The following is a 16,981-nucleotide window of genomic DNA, read 5'->3' as shown; positions in this document are numbered from 1 at the left end:
AAACAGAAGCAGAAAGTGCATGTGCATTTCAAATTGACTGCAATTCTGTTTAGACAACCTTTTGGACCTAAATTACTTATGAGCAGTATTGTAAAACGTGCACTTGTGCTGATAAGTGATGTTTAGGTAAAGGATGATGTTTCATGGAGTAAATATGAGGATGTAGAACACAGGTCATCAAGCCCTCTGAAAGTTTGAAAAACTATATTCTGCTCAAAGGGGCTGTTACCCAGACATTTTAAGCAGATGAAGACAGACACATATTCTGCCTTTCATTGATTCATTGATTGATTAAGTCATTTATTTATTTTAGAATAGTTATCCATTATATTGTCTAATATTCAAGAAAAAGGAAGCAAAACAAAGCAAAGGAGAATGAAAAGAAATTAGTTTATTGATAAATCACTACTTCTTCATGTATTGCGAGCTATGAAAAATGGATTCCGTCCATGGGCTGTTTTAACATGGTTAAACGGCGCCACCGCGTGGTAGATTATGGAAATGACTAAATACATAACTGCAAGTGGACAGTAGTTTTTTAGGTAAACCTTTCGATGTTCGGTTTGGGTTTTTTTGTTTTTTTTTATTATTATTATTTTAATCAAGCAAGACACTGTCTTAATTCGAGCTGTAATCCGTACTGATTACAAACGCATTTATTAAGTCTATTTATTAAGTCTGATCAATCAATTTTAGATTAGCAAACTTCATTTATTCTTTATTTTGATCCCAATCAGCGTTCACAGAGTGTCTTCCTGGGGTCCACACAAGAACAACCAAGAGAAACAAGCTACATTAAAATCCTTTTGTATCAAGAACAAAAAAACCCAAACCAAATCATAATATTCTAAGGTGGAGTCAGCTAAAATGGGCCAACCATCAAATATGCTACGCATGGGATTTAATTATATTTTTTATAAATTGACAAGGGTCTCAAATATTTATTTGTTTAAAAATGTGAAAAAGTATAACTGTTTTGGAATTATAGGATTAGAAGCTCAGCAGGTTCCCTCTTGGTGCTTTGACATAGTGTTTATGCAAATTGGCCCAGCTGTTCAGTTAAATGGGCCAGTAAAAAGAGGGAACATCACAGTAATTTAATTATAATTTTAAGTTAGATATTAACAATTTAAACATTAACTACTGTCTTTGTTGTGTCATAGTAACAACAGCATGAATACAGTTCATGCAATAAAATGTTGAATAGATGCATGAAAAAATGATCTGATCATGTTGTACAGGTGTATGTTTCTGTGCATTGGTGTCATTTGTGTGTTTCTGCGTGTGTGTGTGTGTGTGTGTGTGTGTGTGTGTGTGTGTGTGTGTGTGTGTGTGTGTGTGTGTGTGTGTGTGTGTGTGTGTGTGTGTGTGTCTGTGGGACTGCATGTAGCTATGCATATGAAGCATGCTTATGTCAAACATTTGTCAAATATGTTTGTGATGATGGTTACATCTGCTTGTTTGAAGGGAACAAGGTCTTCCTGTGACAGTTTTCCTCTCCCCAGCTCTCGTGGAGTTGCACTGACACCAGCACATCCAGTCCTCTGTGGCCTTCGGGTCATTCACATCACCTTACATGTTCTGGCTGGCTTTGCAGGGGTAATTGGTGCTCTCGCTTTATGCTCCTTTTTCTTTTTGCACTTTTCACATTAATTCTTTGTCATTTTTGGTAGTATTTTAGTTTAGACATGAAATTTGAGGGTTGTTCATCCTCCACCTGAATGATTAAGGTGTCTTGCTCAGGAGAGAAGACAAGGAATAAATAGCTCTCCATATCATCCTGAGATGTGATCACCACTTTTTCAGAGACCACATCCTCACTCAAAGTCAATCTTGGTCTATCCTGAACCATGGGCAGCTCAGATGCTGTGGGTAGCACGGCACTCTCTGTCGTGCTGCTTGGTACATATATGTCATTAGAGATTATGTTCTTGTTAATAGAGAACATCCCTTTGTCCCTGAATCCAGCCTGGGCATTTTCAATGCTAGAGAAGAACTCTATTTTTGGGAGCTTCTGCCCTGCTGTCCTCCTTGTCTACTTTTGCCCCTCCTTATAGCTAGCTGAAGGGCATGTGTGGTGAAAGATAGATAGGCCATCACATGCACATCTTTGGCTATTATCAGTTATATGAAGTCCAGATTGTAGACTTGGCTGTTGCGGACATGGGAGGAAAACATGGGGCCTGGGGCCATCTCTTGGCAGCCACTCTGTAAACGTCTGACCAGGAAGGGGTGACTGTTTATCCAGCCATTGTAAGAGACCCTAACGGCAACCACTATTTTAGGCAACTGCAATGCCACACCTTAGTCGCTTCTCTTTAAATACGACCATTGTGCAACTAAATGTTCCCACTGCACTGAAGGCTGTAAGGACTGTCATGGTCTCACCTTTTCCTCCAGCAGTTACTTCTCCACAGGGTTTACCCATCTCACTTTCACCCACACATGTGGAGCAGGCCAGTCTTATCATAATTCCAAAGATGTGATGGAATATCTTTGAATTCAGGTTACTCCATCAGATTCTCAGACTGTTGAAACCACATTCAGACCACCTCAGGGTTCAGTCTTGCTGCTCTTGCAGCAAGCCTCTGGTTTCCTAATGCTGAGGGCTGGAATCAAACATTCTGAAATCATTAATACCCAGCAGTGCATTTTACTTCAGAGAAGCCTTTGATATCACTGATCCGTGTATAAATGCAGTTCCTTGGAAATCTCTTCTTGTAAGACTGACCGGTTCTTTCTCAGATTACTCCGGCAGGTATTATTTTCTCCCACATGCATGGCCAGAGGCAGCAACTTTGCTGCTAATACATTTTTGCAAAGTGCATTAAAAAAACATTTGGCAGACATTTGGTGTCTGCCCTCTCTCAACTCTCTTGTTGACGACAGTATTCAACATTTTTTGCTTTATTGGTACGATTACTTATATTACTAATCACTATTAGCAGCTATGAATGAAATTTGCTGTCCTGCTCAATTACCATACGATCCCTTCGACGTACTTCATATAACATTCTGCTCCGCCCCCCTTGGCAACCTCAGAGCAATAAAAACTATCGTTACTTGTCAACTAGCAACAGCCCAAGATCAGTTATTTTGATTGGCTAGAATATTTAACGCGCTATGATTCCAACGTTATCTGGCACATTTTACATGATGGCCCAAACCCTACAAATGTAACCATAAACAATAACATACACTGAAAACCTAAACAATAAAAAAGGTCACCACCTGGATTTAACTAAGCAAATAGGTTTAAGAGCCTCCCAATGGATAATTACTGCATGGGTATTTATGTTTCAGCTGGCAACAAGTTATTTAACCCTAACTGATGCAGTCAGTAGCTTCTCATTTGTTAAACAACCGTCGAAAGACACATCCTATTGTCGTGGAAAAGCTGTTTCACAAGGGTCAAATTATTGGCATGCATCAAGCAGAGAAAGCATCTAAGGAGATTGCTGAAACTACTAAAATCGGGTTAAGAATTGTCCAGCGCATTATTTAAAAAGTGGAATGACAGTGGGGAAACATCTTCGAGAAAGGATCGGTGATCACTTCGAGAAAGTGATCGGTGATCACTTAAACGTGCGGTGAGATCAAATCGTAGAAAAACAACAGTAGAACTCAGGGATATGTTTAATAGTGAAAGTAAGAGCATTTCCACACACACAATGCGAAGGGAATTCAAAGGATTGGGACTAAACAGCTGTGTAGCCTTAAGAAAACAATTTGTCAGTGAGACTAACCGAAAAATTGCTAGAGAGCATAAAGATTGGACTCTGGAGCAATGGAAGAAGGTCATGTGGTCCGATGAGTCCAGATTTACCCTGTTCCGGAGTGATGGGCACATCAGGGTAAGAAGACAGGCGCCTGAAGTGATGCACCCATCATGCCTAGTGCCTACCGTACAAGCCTGTGGGGGCAGTGCTATGATCTGGGGTTGCTGTAGTTGGTCATGTCTAGGTTCAGCAACGTTATGTGTCCAAAGAATAAGGTCAGCTGACTACCTGAAGCTTGTGGAAACGATGTCACAGCGAATGTGTGCCGTAATCAAAGCTAAAGGCGGTCCAACGAAATATCAGAGTGTGTGTGACCTTTTCTTTTTTTTGGCCAGGCTGTGTGTGTGTGTGTGTGTGTGTGTGTGTGTATGTGTTTATATATATATATATATATATATATATATAGTTCATAAAATTGTGTTGTAGCAACCTTTTGAAAGAAAATCTAGGTCTACATATGATCTGGCTGATATTTATAGGAAATATATTCCAAGCCAACATTTCTCATCGTACAATTTGTTTGTGGATTCGCCACTACCAAATGACCCGTGCTCATTTACGTGTATTATACCCGTGAGAAAAAAAACACAGACGTGTAGTGTATTCAGATCGTGTCCAAATATCATTATGCATTAATAACATTACATGATTTCCGTTTAGCCTCCGCAGTTAACCATGATACGCATTTTACGCACACTGGAACAATGAAGAGCTCTGATGGACTAAATAGATTCTTACTAGAATCATTGCATTTATTTACTTTTGTTTGCCTTACTCAAACAAACTAATATTTTCTAATAAATACTAACAACACGGGCGTCACAAGAAATATATGAATAGGGGAGCTACCCCCAGGAGAGTAGCAAAAATGAAAAAGAACCATCCATTCACAGGTGCCCTAAATGTTGCATTGCTTAAGTTTTTTTTTTTTTTTTAAGTAACGTTACATTAGCATTTGTTAATCAATCATCATAGTTTCTCTGTCAATTTCATTTCGGACATTTATAATAGACATTCAGATTGCGTATTTTTCTTTATGTTTATGATGAAGTTAGTCTTCAGGAACATTCTCTGACAGACATTCTGTCTCACAGTGCGACACAAACTGGTTGAGATTTTATCAAAGCATATCGATAGTTAACTTCGGGGGGGGGGGGTGAATAAAGATCTGAGAAAAAGAACAAATTAGTCCATTAACACCTGCAAAGAGTGTCGAAATGTTTCATGCAGAAGTCGTTTCAGTTCGTATATATATATATATATATATATATATATATATATATATATATATATATATATATATACATATATATACTCACATTAGCATTTGTTCATCGGATACCCAAAAGTATTTTCACTAACATGTCAATGTGATTTCATTTCCGACATTTGTAAGACATGCAAGTTTTGTATTTTCTTTACTTGATTCTTTACTCATATACTTAATACTTTACTTGTTTTCTATATTTATGTTGAAGTTACACTGTCTTCAGCAACATTCTCTGATCTGACAGAGATCCTCTGTCTCACATACCTCTGTCTTTGCGCGACAGAAACTGACTGAGATTTTTTTGCAAATCGATCAGTAACGTTATCACAGATTGAGCAAACATTAAATCTTTCTAATTGCGGTTCATGTTTCAGGGCACAACAAACCCTTCCAGGTCCTAGTGCCCCGTCCTCACTATATGGTGAATTTGGAGACACGGATAAGGTAGAATGAATGAGAAATATTTACTATTTAAATTAATAACGCATGCTTATTTGGTGAGCTAAAGAACATTTAGGGTGGGCTATAGCCCCCACTTAAATCAGGCCTAACCACGCCCATGGATAACAAATTAACGAAACGACGCTAGTGAATATAGAGTTTGACTAAGCTATCGCCAAATAAATTGGCATGCAATGATCGGAAGACTTTTTGAAGCGCACCGCGATCTTCACTCAGCCTGCCACGTTTTGGGTACGACATGGCGACTTGTGCAGTACAGCTGGTGAGCATAAACCGGCTGTGCCCAAATATGTTAGCATAGTTCCTTCAAAAAACATAGCAGGCAGTCTGAAGTTCTGTTGCTTCGTCAATTTACTTTCTGCTTGACATACCGAATAAATGTTCCTTCGGCATTTGGCTTGGTTATGCCCTCCAGTAATGCCAGACGAAACGACTATTTCGTTCCCTCTTCTTGACAGATTGATAAACGACCCAAGAGCAAGCCGGAGAAAAAGGAAGTACTGGTGGTGACCGTTATGAAGGAACCGCGTGCTAAGCATCCCTTACAAAATCGGTTTGTTCAAACATGACTTAGAACCTTTACAACAGCCCCCGAGCCCGACGTGGCGCACTGTTGTTTGCATGTTAATAGGTTTATTGCTTTTTAATTTTAATTTTATTTTATTTTATTTTTATTTATTTTTTTTTTTAGTTTAGTGGCTTGCAATGCAACGCAGTCGTGTTTTGAAAATTGTTTCTTTTGTTTAGGTGGGCTCTATGGTTTTACAAGAATGACAAAAGCAAAATGTGGCAGGACAATCTCAGACTCATCACAAAGTTTGATACTGTTGAGGACTTCTGGGGGTATGTTTGAAGTACTCTTTTTAAACTGCTATGAAGTAACTTGATGGATTATCTATAGGTTCTCTATGTATGGTTCAATTTATTGTTTTGTTTTGTTTTTTTTTTTGTTTTTGTTTTTTGTTTTTTTTACTGTTCATCTGAAACTGCTGTGGAGAGTTACAGCATCAAATTTATGTTCTCTTGATGAGAACTGCTGCAGGCCCCGAGACTGTAGCTGTAGTCTTCAGACTGACAAAGATTGAGACTGAGTGTTTCAGGCTCCAGTGTTTAAAACTTTTAGGTCCTAAAATCCATTCCTAAAAAAATCCATGCACCTGATTTGCAGGGGCAAAGAAAGAGAAAACCCTAAGGATCTAACCTTCAAATGACCAGCCAAAGAGGCTTGTTTTTGTCGATCAGGAGAATTTCTCACTTCAATATGGATGAAGTGTCAGGGTCCTGTTTGGTTTGTGTGTATCTGGAAAAAGAATGAATAAAATGGCATTTGGATTAATAAATGTAAAAATATGCTTTTTTTAAAAGCTTTTTTTTTGCTGCAGGTTGTACAACAATATTCAGCCAGCCAGCAAGCTCTCATCAGGCTGTGACTATTCTGTGTTCAAGGTGAAGGATTTGCATTGAAATTGGTTTGTCATTTGTACTGCACATTGGGGTGGCATTGGTGTGGGTGTGTCTCAGCATGTGGTATGAATTGTTTTTTCGGGTGTATGTGTCGGCACAGCGTGCAGTATGAGGTTTGTGCCTGTGTGTTTGTGTGCAGTATGGGGTATGATGAGTTTGTGTCCCTCTGCAGGATGGTATTGAGCCCATGTGGGAGGACAGGAGTAATAAATGCGGTGGCCGCTGGCTGATCACCCTCTCCAAGCAACAGAGACACACCGAGCTGGACCGTTTCTGGAGGGAAACGGTCTGAGAGCACGTGCACAAACACCAGCGCGCACGTGCGCGCGCACACACACACTCACTCAAGGAACCTGAAGCATGTTCAGACCTGTAAGGTGTAATATTCAAATTTGATTTGTTCTGGTTTGTGTGCTCAAGGATATTCTCTACATGCGATTGCTTTCTGTAATATCAGTGCAGCTATGGAAAGATTTGGGAAGGTTAGCTTACTGAATATACTGAAACATGAATAGCAGTGGGAAATTTTAAAAGAACCCAGATTCAAACTGGGTTCCTTGGGCAAGCTGATGGGTTGAGGTTTTTATCAAATGCAGTGAACCCAAGAGGGACTTTTATGAATGTCCTAAATGAAATGTTGGAATTTGCACCTTCAGCACTAACTGTTATGAGTCTTGGTTTTAAGATGCCTTCTGTCACATGACCCCGGATTTGCTAATCACTCCTGCAGCTGCTGTGTCTTATCGGGGAGGGCTTCGGCCCATATAGCAGAGATGTCTGCGGCGCCGTTATTAACGTTCGTGCCAAGGGGGACAAAATTGCCGTATGGACCACCAACACTGAGAATGCTGAGGCTGTGACCTACATTGGGTGAGGGGCGGGGGACTGATGAAAATCTGTGTTTGTAACAGAGTCCCTTGAAGGTGTTTTTGGTAGATGGATTTATATGGCGTCGAGCACCAGGCATTCATGAAAGTTCACATCAGTGTTGTGGGAATTTGTCTTATGATTTTACACATCATCTTAGACTCGTGGATTTCTCAGCCAGATGTGGGCAGTTGGCTATCCAATCTGCTCTAAACAATAATGGTCATGGAAAAGGGATTTGTGCCTAGCAACCTAATGAAGCTAATTACCCATTACACCAAACGGCGCAGGGTGTTTGCTGCACTCCAGTGCTGCTTGGATATGCTGCAGTGTGTGTAGCACGCCATCAGACTATCAGGGGACATTAAAATATTTTGTAGAAGTCAGAGATGTATAACTTAAAGGAACATTTGATGGTTTTTGAGCAAAGGAGATTTAACTTTATTTATTAAAAGCTTCAGTTCACTATAACTCACAGGCAGGGAGTTAAGTTGCCTCTGTAAAAAGGTTCCTTTTGGTAAAGATTCATGATTTAAAATTGTACACCATTCTACACTTATCCTGGAACTGAAACCTTATGCTAAAACGCCTTCTGCTTTCTCTTCAGCCGCAAGTACAAAGAGACTCTTGGCCTCCCTGCAAAGCTTGTTATTGGATATCAGGCCCATGCAGACACAGCCACCAAGAGCAACTCCCTTACCAAGAACAAGTTTGTTGTATGAATCGACACGGTGGTGTGTGGGATGTGGCTTTTGTCGTGGTCGGACGGCTGCCGACGAACCTTGTCACGAGACGATTTTTGGGATTCCTTTGATTCACTTAGGGAATTTTTGTCAAGTTGAATAAATGGGCTGGGTGGAGGGAGAGTGTTGATGCACTGCGTGCCAGAGACCTTGTTGTAACTGAAGTACTGTGGTTTAAGTTATCCGTTCAAGTGTGTATTCTTTGCGAAGTTGGAAGCTACATTTGCTGGGGTTGTTCCCCTCTTTTTTTTTTTTTTTTTTTTTTTTTTTTTTTTTTTTAATAATTAAAACTGATGAACCTTCTCTGGTAGTTTTGCTTTCCTTTTAGCCTTCATCACAAAAGGAAAGTGGTAACCTTAGGAGCAAGTATATGGAATGAGAGAAATGGAGAACACATTGTTAAAATACAATCCAGTCATTTTAGCATCCTGGAAGTCCTTCTTCAGACTAATGCTATTTCAGGGGCTTAACCATGTTAGTACATTCCAAAGCTATGGTCCAAGTTGTGCTTTAGGTTTTATGAACATTTGAGAGGTGTTTCTGGCTCAGAAATTGGGGTTTACCCTTATACAAAGGGGACATGGGCATGTAAAATGGGAGTGACCAGAGACTGGTTATAAATGCCTACAGGAAATGGACCGATCTCCTCTGGTTAATGTTTTACTGTGCCTAAAGGAAGAGAGAGCTTTACACTGAGTCAGACTACCCAGACTTAATTGAACAACTCAATAAAAATATCTCTGCAAGCTGACGGAGAGAGTGTACATTATGATCAACTGAAAATTTGCATTAGTGACCTTCTTCCCAGGGAAAATCAGAAGTAACTTTTTCAGGGATGATGGCGGTGATGACCAAGCTTATGTCTGTATCTTTATTCAGAACCGATGCATGTTAAAGCTTTTTTTGAACAGGGGTAAGATTCTTCTTTCTGGATAAATTCTTCTTCTTATTATTTTTTTCTTATCAGATCTTTTAGTGCATTTTATTTCCTTGCATATTTTGTTTAATTTGGTATTTAAGTTGGAATTCATTAAGATTTGACAAGACCCTTTCAGACTGTTCAAATTTGTTGATTGAACATTTTCAGTTTCTGCTGTGCAGTAGAATGATATTCAGTTCTGCAAATTGTGTGAAGTTTTTTCTGTTGGGGTTTTTTTGGTTTTTTTTTTTTTTGGTTATTTTTAGTATACTAGGTTCATATTTTGGGAGTCTCATTGTATCTAATACTGAAAATATCACAACTTGCTACTTGTTTTACAACCCATTTTTAAATGTATCAAATGTTAAGCATTGTTTGAAATCTGCACAGCATGCAGTCTTTTCCTTTGTATAATCAGATCCTCTATCTTTTTCCAGGGAGCTTTCCGGTAGGTTTCTGTTGAATTGTTAAGTCCTGTTGCTGCATATTTCCAGGGTTAATCAGCAAGATGCTGGACTGTTATTGCACCTTCAGTGGGAAGACGGGTTATGGTGAACACAGTGTTACACCCAGCACCCCCAGCAAGCAGGTCAGTGGTGCGAAACAAAGTACCCGTTGCTTCACATCTTTCTCACTCTGTGTTGGTAGACGTCACCCTCTTTTTTGCTGACCTCAGATCAGCTTTGTGTTTTCTATCAACTCTTGTTATGGTTTGACTAAGTCAAGGTGATACCGGGTCAGAGTTTTCTGTGCCTGTAGCCAGCATGCATAAGTCATTGGGTGGGGTGAACAAGTTTTATTGTGGGTGAAATGATGGGCTGGATGCTACTAAAAGCTGGAATGAAATAAAAGCCTAGTTAAAATAAGAGGGCTTGGGTGTGTCTTTTTGGTCTTTGCCACTGCAGGTGTGAAAGTTCATGAAATAATGGATTCTCAATTAATTTAATTTCAGACAGTAGGGATATTTTGACTAGAACAAAATGTCTTATTCTTTTTTATAGGATGATGTCACAATAAATTAGTCCAAAAAGTAGTTAAAAAGGAGACAGAGAGCAAGAGCAAACGCCAAGATTGAACACTCATGGACCAGTCTGTCTTAAGCGCATCACATCCACTTCAAACAATACCAGAGATGAAGACAGGACTGGTCAGTTCAGTGCCAGAGGAGAGAACACCACCAGAGAAGAGACTGACAGCCCCTCAGATAGATCCTACATCAGCTGTCTAGGGATGACAATGCAAGTCAAACCCATTGTGCTCATCACCAGTCACCTCTGATACAGATCTGTTTTCACTTTCAAACATATATTCATTTCACTTCTGCTCAAGCATTTGCATTTGATGCTGCTGGTGTAATAGAGTAACATCTGTATATTGTCTTCTGTAAATTGAATCTAATTAATTCAGTGGAGAAAACCAACATACTCTACTCTCAAAAGGAAAAAAAAAAAAAACTCTTAAAAGCCCTTTTGGAGATGCCATTCAGAGCTGAGACCATGAGCTTTTACCTGAATTTCTATCTGCACTACCTTGTGCTACTGGGTTCAAGTTCTGGCGTTACTACCTATGGCCCCCAACAGAGGGCGCAGAAGACTGGTGACATACTGCTGGGCGGCCTCTTCCCCATTCACTTTGGAGTGGCCTCCAAAGACCAGGACTTGGCAGCTAGACCAGAGGCAACTGAGTGTGTGAGGTAGGTCAACGTGCCATTTTCTGTTGTTGTTGTTGTTGTTGTTTTAAAAGGACAAAGCAAAGTTTAGTTTGATATTCAAACATTTTCAAGAGCAGACATGGAAACACATTTGTATTTAAAATGGTTTTAAACCTGTTTCTTTTAAACTGATTTTTACCCCACTTAGTTTTAATTTCTTTAAATGGAGGTGCTGTCTGTTTCTATCCCAGATCATCTTTATGCTCTGATTTTTAAGATTTATCGGTTGGACTGAATGGTTCTTCCACTCACCTTCTGTGTTGTTCAGATATAATTTCCGTGGATTCCGCTGGCTACAGGCCATGATCTTTGCCATTGAGGAAATCAACAACAGTTCTACTCTTTTACCCAACGTCACACTGGGCTACCGAATATTTGATACCTGTAATACTGTCTCCAAAGCTTTGGAGGCCTCCTTGAGTTTTGTGGCGCAGAATAAGATTGAGTCACTGAACTTGGATGAGTTTTGTAATTGCACTGGGAACATCCCATCAACCATTGCAGTAGTCGGGGCCTCTGGATCTGCAGTTTCTACAGCTGTGGCAGACCTTGTGGGACTCTTCTATATTCCACAGGTGTGAAAGAATCACCTTTTGGTATTTTTATCTTTCATGAAATGACAGGTAAAGCTAAGTAACTTGGGGCAGTGTTGCTCAGTTGTTAATGTACTTGACAAGTAATCAGTAGGTTGTCGGTCCAAGCCCCACAACCACCAATTTGACCCTGTTGGCCACCTGAGCAAGGCCCTCAATTGCTCAAGTTGTATTCAGTCATAACTGTAATTTGCTTTGGGTAAAAGTGTCACCTAATGCTGTAAATGTAAGTAGTATACAGTATAAATGTAACCTTTGATGGAATGATGAGAATTTGAAGATTTTGGTGTTATAACATGGCAACTGACCCATGATCAATCAATAATGGTGCATCAGAATCCAACTATTCTTATAACTTTTGTGCTTTAGGTAAATTTAGTCTTTACTCCTCCTCTGTTCCTGCTTTGCATCATGTCCATCTTCTCCATCCTGTCCCATCAGATCAGCTATGCTTCATCTAGCCGCCTCCTGAGTAACAAGAACCAGTACAAATCCTTTATGAGGACCATCTCGACGGACGAATATCAGGCTATTGCCATGGCTGCTGTCATCGACCACTTCCAGTGGAACTGGGTCATTGCCATCGGCTCTGATGATGAGTATGGCCGGCCAGGCATCGAGAAGTTTGAGAATGAGATGCTTCAGAGGGACATCTGCATCGACCTGAATGTGCTGATCTCGCAGTACCTCGACGAAGCCGAGATTGTGCGCCTGGCAGACCGCATTGAAAACTCCACTGCAAAGGTCATTGCTGTGTTTGCAAGTGGGCCAGATGTGGAGCCACTGGTCAAGGAAATGGTAAGGCGCAATGTCACCGATCGCGTGTGGATAGCGAGCGAGGCATGGGCCATCTCCAGCCTGGTCGCCAAGCCAGAATACCTGGATGTTATGGGTGGGACTATAGGCTTTGCCTTGCAGGCAGGTCAGATACCTGGCTTCAAGGAGTTCCTGCAGCAGGTCCATCCCAAGAAGTCCGCTCATAATGAGTTTGTTCAGGAGTTTTGGGAAGAGACATTCAACTGTTACCTGGAAGACAGTCTTCGGAAGGTGGACAGTGAGAATGGCAGCACCAGCTTTAGGCCACTGTGCACAGGTGAGGAGGACATCACAACTGTAGAGACACCTTATCTGGACTATACTCACCTGAGGATCTCCTATAATGTTTACATAGCAGTTTATGCCATAGCTGAGGCACTACAGAACATTCTCACCTGTACACCTGGTAGAGGACTCTTCGCTAATGGCTCATGTGCAGATATCAGGAAAGTGGAGGCATGGCAGGTAAAGTGACCTCTTTGATCCAACCTGTTATGATATTTAAGCTAAACTGCTCCATAGTGATGGACAATTTTTTTTCTCTGCTTTGTCAGGATGGATAGTTAAAACGTTTTAAAAATGTGTTTATTAATTTGCTGCCAAAACCTGAATTGGTTTGGGCAAAATATTTTGGTTGGGAAGTGCTAACACAACACTAGCACTAAACTTAAGATGGGACTGAATGAGGAAACATTTCTGGAAGAAATAACTTATTGTAACAGCCTAAGTGCTGCAGGGCAGGACGCACAGACTCCCTCGACTGTGACATGTTTATTGAGTTAAGACGTAGACGACAGCAGTGGCACTCCCACATGAATACACACTTAATATTTAACAAAGATTATGAAAACATTGATTTTAACTACACAAACGAACATTACCACAACATCTACATAAACAATGACCAACAAGGGAGCACACACTGACAGCGGTTTAAATACAGAAAAACACTTTACACTAAATCCCGTGCGGGTGTGTGCTATCCCAAGGGGGGCATGGTTACAGATTGGACAACTGTGAAGCCCCCTGCACACAGCGGGCCATAACACGTGACTCGTGGGGGGAGGAGCATTCCATGACACTTATCTTGTCTTATTATTGGTCATTATGGGTGTATTTTCTTGAGTCCTTTTATAAATAATTTATTCTACTTGTTTGATTCTGCAGGTCCTGAAGCAGCTGAGGCACCTGAAATTCCAGAACAGCATGGGGGAGAGGGTGCGTTTTGACGAAAGCAGCGAACTCTCGGCCAACTACACCATCATAAACTGGCACCGGTCACCTGAGGATGGTTCTGTAGTCTTTGAAGAAGTTGGTTACTATATCGTACATGGCAAAAAAGGGGCCAAGCTCTCCATAGACAAAACGAAAATACTATGGAATGGCTATACGACTGAGGTGAGTCTAAAAAACGTGAGGATGGTGGACGTCAACAAAAAGTAGTTTTTTTATTCTTGCTTTTTTAATTCTTGTCTATTTCTTTAGAGATTAAACACAGCTCCAGGCTACAGCTCCAGAAATATTGTTTACTTCAAAAATAGGTTTAATGTACATGTTAAAAAAACAAACAAACCATTATATCAGACAATGATGATGAAAATTGAGTATATACTTGTTTCACACTTCTAGGTATCAGCATTGATTCCTGTATCAACACTATTCTAGTTCAATGATCTCTTGAGCTCTAACCTAATGTACTGATTATTACATTCTATGAGTAAATGACAAAGCACTTTCATAAGATGCTCTGAATATGTGTGTCTACTGAATGCTGTAAATGTAAAGAGTATGTCTGCTGGTTGTCTGTTGCCAGGTGCCATTTTCAAATTGCAGTGATGACTGTGAGGCTGGGACCCGGAAGGGAATTATTGAGGGAAAGCCTACCTGCTGCTTTGAGTGTACCGAGTGCTCTGATGGTGAATATAGTGACCATAAAGGTAGGTTAAAGAATTACCATAACATCTTTCATTCTCAACTTGAAACTGTTTGTATGTATGTATGTATGTATGTATGTATGCATTATTATTATTTTCTAGTTTTTGTAGTGTTTTTAATTTTTGTGCTTTTGAACGATTTGTAGTTTTGGTTTGACCATTTTCATTTTCTAACACTTTAATTTTTCTGTCATCCACAGATGCCAGTGTTTGTACCAAATGTCCCAACAATTCCTGGTCCACTGGAAATCACACATCCTGTTTCTTAAAGGAGATTGAGTTTCTATCCTGGTCAGAGCCATTCGGGATTGCTTTGGCGTTATTTGCTGTGCTCGGAGTGCTTCTGACCTCGTTTGTAATGGCTGTTTTTGTGCAGTTCCGGAATACGCCCATAGTGAAAGCCTCAAACAGAGAGCTGTCCTACTTGCTGCTCTTCTCCCTTATCTGCTGTTTCTCCAGCTCGCTCGTATTTATTGGTGAACCTCAGGACTGGACATGTCGTCTACGGCAACCTGCCTTTGGAATCAGCTTTGTTCTCTGCATCTCCTGCATTCTGGTGAAGACCAATCGGGTCCTACTGGTGTTCGAGGCCAAGATACCCACCAGTCTTCATCGCAAGTGGTGGGGGATGAATCTGCAGTTTCTCTTAGTGTTTCTGTTTACATTTGTGCAAGTTATGATCTGCGTGGTCTGGTTGTACAATGCCCCACCGGCAAGCTACAGAAACTACGACATTGATGAGATCATCTTTATAACCTGTAATGAAGGGTCCATGATGGCTCTGGGGTTTCTGATTGGCTACACTTGCCTGCTGGCGGCTGTGTGCTTCTTCTTTGCCTTCAAGTCTCGGAAGCTTCCAGAAAACTTCACAGAGGCCAAGTTCATTACTTTTAGTATGCTCATCTTCTTCATTGTGTGGATCTCCTTTGTGCCTGCTTACTTTAGCACCTATGGCAAGTTCGTGTCTGCAGTAGAGGTTATTGCTATTCTGGCCTCCAGCTTTAGCTTGCTAGCATGCATCTTTTTCAACAAGGTCTACATCATCCTCTTCAAGCCATCCAGGAACACCATAGAAGAGGTTCGATCCAGCACGGCGGCTCACTCTTTCAAAGCAGCCGCAAAAGCCACACTAAGGCAAAGCTCAGCATCAAGGAAGAGGTCCAGTAGTGTAGGTGGGTCCTCAGCCTCCTCACCCTCCTCGTCAATCAGCCTGAAGACAAATGGGAATGAGACAGCCACCCCTCCACAGAGGCGCAGCCAGAGGCAGAGGGTGAGCTTTGAGGGTGGAACAGTTAATCTCTCACTCAGCTTTGAGGAAACAAGAGAGAACTCAGTGAAACTGTAACACTGAGTAGCTTGATTGCCTGAGGGGCAATTCTTTGGTGCTTAAAATGGCTGCTATGTAGAAACTGTAGATGGTGATGAATGATTGCTTTGTTTGGTACAATGAAAATAAGTCTTTTTCCAGCCTCTGAACTTTAGTCATTTTGAATTTAGTCATTTAACAGAATCATGCTCTGTCAATCCAGCAACCATTTTGCTAGTCTCACATGATCTTCTATACCATTTAAAGGCATCAGGATTTCCAGAACAACAGCATGGATGAGTTCTAAGTTGTAAACTGTATAAACAATGGGAACAAAATCAGCATCCATATGTCTCTTAAGGCCTTGAATAGTTGTGTTGAATATTTTTAGCTTCTGGAAACATGGTTGTGTGGTCATTAAAGCAGTTTTCATATTCACGCATTAACTGAATGGCTTGACTGTTTCCCACTGAGGCATGTACTTGCTTAATGTACTTAGATTTATTTGACATTTATTTTATATATTGCATTTATATTAAGGTTGCTTAGCTGTTCAATTCTTTCCAATTCTGGCAACAGTAGCAGCTTGTACATAACTTTTGACCTTATTTGTACTTTTTTGAAAGCTGAGTTCAGTGTCAAAAGCAGATGAAGATGTTATTGTGATGTTAATGTACAGTCCTGTGTCATCCTGCTAATTTGATGCATCTGCACAAGTGCGTAAGAAACATGGGCATATGGGGCCTTTCTCTTCTGGGACACTTCTGATAGTTTAACAGCCATTTTTTCCGGGGTATAATTCTAAAAGTGCTACAATCACAAGATGTATCTGGAATTACATTTCTGGTCTTAACTTTTCTTAAGAGTTTGTTTTTAAACTGCAATGTATGTATATTATGCCTACTAAACATTTTTTGTCTTTTCTTTTATGTTTAATGCAGATAACTCCTAAGAGTGTCATGTGATCCTTTATACGAGAGAAACTTACAAAAAAGCTTCGATTAAAATCTGTCTTGCTGGCAAGCAATTTCAATGGTAGAACCTATATCTTCACTGTATGTTAGGATCACAAATTTCAAATTTTAATGAATTATGACTAGAAGTGACCAAAAAGCAC

The 16,981-nt window shown here is 40.4% G+C and overlaps 2 protein-coding genes across 4 annotated transcripts; both read left to right on the top strand.

Annotated features, from left to right (window-relative positions):
• The first annotated feature begins 1,518 nt into the window (after positions 1 to 1,518).
• Positions 1,519 to 8,827, top strand: eif4e1b (eukaryotic translation initiation factor 4E family member 1B). 2 transcript variants are annotated; one of them, XM_035527364.1, is made up of 8 exons: positions 1,519 to 1,599; positions 5,424 to 5,493; positions 5,970 to 6,064; positions 6,259 to 6,354; positions 6,894 to 6,957; positions 7,148 to 7,261; positions 7,706 to 7,845; positions 8,450 to 8,827. In XM_035527364.1, the coding sequence occupies exons 1-8, from the start codon at positions 1,577 to 1,579 to the stop codon at positions 8,562 to 8,564; spliced, it is 717 nt and encodes a 238-aa protein (XP_035383257.1). In that variant the 5' UTR covers positions 1,519 to 1,576; the 3' UTR covers positions 8,565 to 8,827. The 2 variants fall into 2 exon arrangements, with proteins under 2 accessions (XP_035383257.1, XP_026881857.1); XM_027026056.2 differs by lacking the exons at positions 1,519 to 1,599; positions 5,424 to 5,493 and adding an exon at positions 5,718 to 5,773.
• A 2,040-nt stretch (positions 8,828 to 10,867) lies between these two features.
• Positions 10,868 to 16,292, top strand: casr (calcium-sensing receptor). Of its 2 annotated transcripts, none has more exons than XM_027026105.2 (6): positions 10,868 to 11,197; positions 11,484 to 11,790; positions 12,250 to 13,089; positions 13,792 to 14,022; positions 14,438 to 14,561; positions 14,759 to 16,292. In XM_027026105.2, exons 1-6 carry the CDS (start codon positions 10,980 to 10,982, stop codon positions 15,901 to 15,903), a joined length of 2,865 nt encoding a protein of 954 aa, XP_026881906.2. In that variant the 5' UTR covers positions 10,868 to 10,979; the 3' UTR covers positions 15,904 to 16,292. The 2 variants fall into 2 exon arrangements, with proteins under 2 accessions (XP_026881906.2, XP_026881897.2); XM_027026096.2 differs by having other exon boundaries at positions 13,792 to 14,026; positions 14,412 to 14,561.
• The last annotated feature ends 689 nt before the right edge of the window (positions 16,293 to 16,981 follow it).

Source organism: Electrophorus electricus, chromosome 6 (genome assembly GCF_013358815.1).
Source record: "Electrophorus electricus isolate fEleEle1 chromosome 6, fEleEle1.pri, whole genome shotgun sequence".
In the NCBI taxonomy this organism is placed as follows: Eukaryota; Metazoa; Chordata; class Actinopteri; order Gymnotiformes; family Gymnotidae; genus Electrophorus; species Electrophorus electricus.
This window is presented reverse-complemented; position numbering and strand designations above follow the sequence as displayed.

Coding starts and splice junctions, on each gene's coding strand:
- eif4e1b (XM_035527364.1), top strand. CDS start 1,577: ATGTTCTGGCTGGCTTTGCAGGG. Junction 1,600..5,423: donor TTCTGGCTGGCTTTGCAGGG/GTAATTGGTGCT, acceptor TTCATGTTTCAG/GGCACAACAAACCCTTCCAG. Junction 7,846..8,449: donor GAGGCTGTGACCTACATTGG/GTGAGGGGCGGG, acceptor CTTTCTCTTCAG/CCGCAAGTACAAAGAGACTC.
- casr (XM_027026096.2), top strand. CDS start 10,980: ATGCCATTCAGAGCTGAGACCATGAGCTTTTACCTGAATTTCTATCTG. Junction 11,791..12,249: donor GACTCTTCTATATTCCACAG/GTGTGAAAGAAT, acceptor CTGTCCCATCAG/ATCAGCTATGCTTCATCTAG. Junction 14,027..14,411: donor TGGCTATACGACTGAGGTGA/GTCTAAAAAACG, acceptor AAATGTAAAGAG/TATGTCTGCTGGTTGTCTGT.